The sequence below is a fragment of the Chiloscyllium plagiosum genome, chromosome 19 (genome assembly GCF_004010195.1).
Source record: "Chiloscyllium plagiosum isolate BGI_BamShark_2017 chromosome 19, ASM401019v2, whole genome shotgun sequence".
Classification (NCBI taxonomy): domain Eukaryota; kingdom Metazoa; phylum Chordata; class Chondrichthyes; order Orectolobiformes; family Hemiscylliidae; genus Chiloscyllium; species Chiloscyllium plagiosum.
The window spans coordinates 17,497,040-17,502,891 of NC_057728.1; the positions used below are offsets into that span (position 1 = coordinate 17,497,040).

At 40.0% G+C, this 5,852-nt stretch overlaps 1 protein-coding gene across 2 annotated transcripts in view; it reads left to right on the top strand.

Annotated features, from left to right (window-relative positions):
- The window catches only part of parvg (parvin, gamma), a 46,470-nt gene that overhangs the window by 4,812 nt on the left and 35,806 nt on the right, over positions 1–5,852 (top strand). For both annotated transcript variants that reach the window (XM_043709210.1, XM_043709211.1), the window contains one exon: positions 3,510–3,600. In XM_043709210.1, coding sequence (XP_043565145.1) covers positions 3,510–3,600 — 91 coding nt within the window. The remainder of the gene's footprint in view (positions 1–3,509; positions 3,601–5,852) is intronic.

Consider the following 5,852-nt stretch of genomic DNA (forward strand, 5'->3'; position numbering starts at 1 on the left):
TTTTTTCCTCCCACACTACTGCCTAACTGCGGTAGAGACACCATTTTATTTCTTTTTTCTTTCTTTTTCTTTTTTTTTTCTTTTTCCAGAGTCTCTAACACTTCTGTTTATTTTTTTCTTCTTTTTCCTCCCACACTACTGCCTAACTGCGGTAGAGACACCATTTTATTTCTTTTTTCTTTCTTTTTCTTTTTTTTTTCTTTTTCCAGAGTCTCTAACACTTCTGTTTATTTTTTTCTTCTTTTTTCCTCCCACACTACTGCCTAACTGCGGTAGAGACACCATTTTATTCACTCCTGTTTATATCTTTCAGCCAGGACTCCCTGATTGGATTAGGTTAACAGCCTCAATCAGGGAACTTATATTCAATGAGATCTACCTGACTGACCTTATTCCAATTTGGATTAATTAACTTCCATTTGTATGTTTTGCAACTGCCCTGAATGTGCTCTGCTCCTTTATTCTTGGATATTGTTGATTTTCTTTTCATAGTATTACTACCTCAGGCCATCCATTGTTCTTCCATATTAGCAAAATGACTTGTAAAATGCAGCAATTAAAAATTCTTCAATGCATTTTCTTTCAATCATTGAAGTCCCTCACCTCATCCTGATTTTTTTGTTATCCATCATGTGCCATTAAAATAGGATTTAAAAATTAACTCCTATGAGGTGCATGGACAATAACTCCCCATTTGATTCTTCTCTTATCTGTAGCAATGTTCCTCATTTATCCTGTTTTCGTCTTATAGTCTCATAACTGAGACTTGTAACCATTTGGAACTTCAATGTCCAAGTCAACATGTCTGTACTTACTGAGACAGCATGTTTAGGTTCTAACATCACTTACATCAATGAAAATTTCAGTTTACATGGTACCATTAATTTAGAAAAATCTCCTGAGGGACTTCACAAAGGCATATTTGGATGTTAAATGAAAGGTCATGATGGAAGACAACACCAAAGCTTAATCAGAGCTGGGTTTAATGAGGGCTTTAAGGAGAGAGAAGGAGGTGCAAAGGTTATGAATTTAAGGAGGAAGTATCTGATTTGATTTGATTTATTATTGTCACACGTACCTAAGTACAGTGAAAACTTATATTTTGTGAGCAATACAGGCAGATCAAGGCAAATAAGGACATACAGATCATAGGGTGTGTAAACAGAGTGAGGCATTCAAGGTTACGGCTGCACAGGAAGTGCACAAAGCAAAATCAACATTATTTGAAAATAGAGAGGTCCATTTAGCAGTCTAATAATAGAAGGGAAGAAGCTGTTCTTGAACATGTTGGTGTGTGTGTGTGTTCAAGCTTCTGTATCTTCTGCTTGACAGAAGAGGTTGGAAGACAGTGTTACTGGGATAGGAGGGGTCTTTGCTGATGTTGGCAGCCTGTTCGTGACAGCGAGAAGTGTAAATGGACTCCATAGGTGGGACGATTGGCTTTTGTGATGATTTGGGCTGTGTACACAACTTTCTGTAGTTTCTTACGGTCCTGGGCAGAGCAGTTGCCATACCAACCCATTATGCACCCAGATAAAATGCATTCTGTGGTGCATCTATAAAAGATGGTGACGGCCCTTATGGACATGCTGAATTTCCTAAGTTGCCTGAGGAAGAAGAGACATTGCTGTGCCTTCTTGAACGTCATATCTCCGTGGGAGCTCCAGGATAGATTGTTGGTTATCATCACTCCGAGGAACTTGATGCTCTCAACCCCCTCCATCTTCACTCTGTTGATATAGATAGGGGTGTGTTCTCCTTTTTTCCTGAAGTCAATGATCAGTTATTTTGTCTTGCTGATTTTGAGAGTGAGATTGTTATTATTGCACCATGACACTAAGCCCTTCATCTTCTGATTTTTATTCTGACTCATCATTATCTGATATCAGGCCTGTTGAGCTGACATTGCTGAAAGCACAGCTGTCGATGTTGGAATGAAGGAATAGTGAGACACCCAATGAGTCCAAGGTCCGAGCACCAGTATGTTTTCTTTAGGGAGGATTTTAAAATTGGAGGGTCAGGGAATGGAATAAAAGATCAGTAAGAATGTGTGGTGTATGAACAGAATTTTATGTAGGGCAGGGTATAGGCATCAAAGATATGGATGAACTGAATGTCCAAGCAGATTGGAAGGTGGCGAGGGTATCATGAGAATAACTGAGTCTGAAAATGACATTGCATGGATAAATGTTCTGCCAGCAGATGTACAAAGATGGATGAAGGGAACACTAATGGAGATGGAAGTAGATTAGCTATCTCTACAATATATCAATAGTAGTAATGATAAAGCAAATTTGTGGCAATTTACATTGCACCATTAATTCCTTAGTGGACATCATCAAGCATAGTCACATTGAGTGCATGCATTTTTTTTCATCGTACTACAATATTTCCCTCTTTAAGTTATGATAGCAGATCCTATTTTCTTGTTCTGCAGATGAAGGGAATGTAGAATGGGAACAGATCTCTGGGGTGAAATTGACATAACTCACCACAACACCCAAAACATGGATTTGGAGGTGGGATGGTCCAGAAAGTAAATGGGTGGCTAACCTGCTCCTCCAGCCTGTTCTCTCCCTTACTGGTGGTGACTAAGGTGTCAGGCAGCCCATCCACCATTAGGCCTATTGAGGCTTTTAAGTGGATAATTGACTCCCTCTTAAGGGCCCCATTGTGACTCTACCACAATTGTTAGCTCTGTGGGGAAGATAATTAACCCAGCTCCTTTCACTGCACAGGCTAACCATGGGCATGTAATGGGGAGAGGGGAGGTAGAGGTATCATCTTTATGATTCCCTGTGCCCTACTGCCAACTCCCCAAAATGATACACCCCTTGTCTCCCTCCACACGCCTTGAGTCTCCTAGTTGGGTCTGGCCAAAACCCCAAGCAAGTCTGCAATTCATTTTGTTCTTCTTCAGGATTGCCTCCAGTCCCAACAGTGACCACTACTTTCTTTTGATACTAGTGGAACTTTGGATCTATTGGCCAATCAGATTGATTTAACTTGAGACTTCCCATCTTTGAGGGACTCAGATCCCTTTCTGAGCTTCTTAAAGCTATTCTCAGAATATTATCCCTGCAGAGTGGCTGCGTTTCTGGTCCGTAAGGTGCCAGTAGACTTTTGGGAAGCAGGTGAGGATGGTAATCTGTTCTTTTTGTGAGATCCACCCCTTGGAGTATTCCTAGCAGTTTTGTTTTTGAAAAATCATCAATAAAGAAAGGGGTTGACGTGAAAGTCAGTAGAAAAAATGTTCCCAAATTATTTGTGTAATACTGTTGTGAAAAGTCTCACAAATGTCAACTGAGTACAATAGGCTGTAGGATTTGTGATACTTGATGTTGTTATCTGTCTTGAACTAGGCTGTACATTTGTTATGCCTGGTGGCTATCTGAGTAAAGCAGGTACTCGATAAAGTCTGATGAATGGAGCTCTATTCATTTAAATCTTGCAGATAATATTTTATAGAGACATGTTTTGCAGAGATATGTACATATTTGTATCTACAGGAGAAGCAAAGTGAAATGGATTCATCTATTCCTAATCTTGTCACTGAGTATGAAGAATTTAAACCATCAACAGAAATTGACATTGCTCCAGGTTTGTGCTCATGTTGCTTTTAAAAAATGTTCTTTTAAATTTTCTCTTGGCATCTCTACACAATATGTTTTTCTGTTGAGAGACAAAATGTTCCAGACCATGTAGCAGGAAAGACAATTCAGGTAGAACAGGTTGATGTCCCAAAACTGTTCAGAGGGGGTGTTAAAAAGCATAATAGAAAAGCAAAGATGGATTATGAGAAAAAACTGGCAACTAACGTAAAGGAAATACTAAAGTTTTCTATAGGCACATCAATAGTAAAAGGGTGGTAAAGGGACGATTAGTGATTTAAGGATAAAAAAGGGGATTTATACATTGAAGCAGGAGACATGGATGAGATATTACATGTATGCTTTTCATCTGTCTTTAACAAGAAAGTAATGCTGCCCAGGCAATGTTGAGAGAGATGGAAGCTGTGACTGAAATTGATAAGGAGAAATTGTTGGATAAGTTATTTATACTTAAAGTTGACAAAGCAGTGGGACCAGTTGAGATGCATCCATTGAAGTAAAAGAGAATGACAATTACAGGGACACTGACCATTGTCATTCACACTTCCCTAGACACAGAGGAGGTGACAAGGACTGCATAATAAAAGACGCTATGCCCTAGTTCAGAAAAGGTTGTAAGGATAAGGCTAACAATTACAGACCAGTCAGTTTAACCTCAGTATGAAACTTCTGGAAACAATTATTGGGACAGAATTAGTGGTCACATGGGAAAAAAATGCTTTTTTAGGAAGACTCGGACTAGGGAAAGGAGAAATTGTGTTTGGCTAACTTGTTGGAGTTTTTTGAAGGGGTAACAGAAAGGCTGATGAGGGAAATGCTGTTGGTGTGGTGTATTAGAATTTTGAAAAAGGATACAGTAGCACATACTTGTGAAAAATGTTATACAGCTCATGGAACAAAATGGACAGTAGCAAAGTAGATATAATATTGGCTGAGTAATTGGAAATAAGATAATTCAGAAATGAGATAACAAGAATCCAGAGAAAGTATATTCCTGTCAGGGTGAAAGGGAAGGCTGGTGGGTATAGGGAATGCTGGATGACTAAAGAAATTGAGAGTTTGGTTAAGAAAGAGAAGGAAGCTTTTGTCAGGTATAGACAGGATAGATCGAGTGAGTCCTTAGAAGAGTATAAAGGAAGTAGCAGTATACTTAAGATGGAAATCAGGAGGGCAAAAAGGGGACATGAGGTAGCTTTGGCAAATAGAATTAAGGAGAATCCAAAGGGTTTTTACAAATATATTAAGGACAAAAGGGTAACTAGGGAGAGAATAGGGCCCCTCAAAGATCAGCAAGGGAGCCTTTGTGTGGAGCCACAGAAAATGTGGGAGATACTAAATAAATATTTTGCATCAGTAGTTACTGTGGAAAAGGATATGGAAGATATAGACTGTAGGGAAATAGATGGTGACATCTTGCAAAATGTCCAGATTACAGAGGAGGAAGTGCTGGATGTTTCAAAACGCATAAAAGTGGATAAATCCCCAGGACCTGATCAGGTGTACCCGAGAATTCTGTGGGAAGCTAGAGAAGTGATTGCTGGGCCTCTTGCTGAGATATTTGTATCATCGATAGTCAGAGCTGAGGTGCCGGAAGACTGGAGGTTGGCAAATGTGGTGCCACTGTTTAAGAAGGTCAGTAAAGATAAGCCTGACCTCAGTGGTGGGCAAGTTGTTGGAGGGAATCCTGAGGGACAGGATGTACATGTATTTGGAAAGGCAAGGACTGATTAGGGATAGTGAACGTGGCTTTGTGCGTGGGAAGTCATGTCTCACAAACTTGATTGAGTTTTTTGAAGAAGTAACAAAGAAGATTGATGAGGGCAGAGCAGTAGATGTGATCTATATGGACTTCAGTAAGGCGTTCGACAAGGTTCCCCATGGGAGACTGATTAGCAAGATTAGATCTTATGGAATACAGGGAGAACTAGCCATTTGGATACAGAACTGGCTCAAAGGTAGAAGACAGAGTGTGGTGATGGAGGGTTGTTTTTCAGACTGGAGGCCTGTGACCAGTGATGGCCATAAGGATTGGTGCTGGGTCCTCTACTTTTTGTCATTTACATAAATGATTTGGATGGGAACATAAGAGGTACTGTAAGTAAGTTTGCAGATGACACCAAAATTGGAGGTGTAGTGGACAGCGAAGAGGGTTACCTTAGATTACAACAGGATCTGGAACCAGATGGGCCAATGGGCTGAGATGTGGCAGATGGAGTTTAATTCAGATAAATGCGAGGTGCT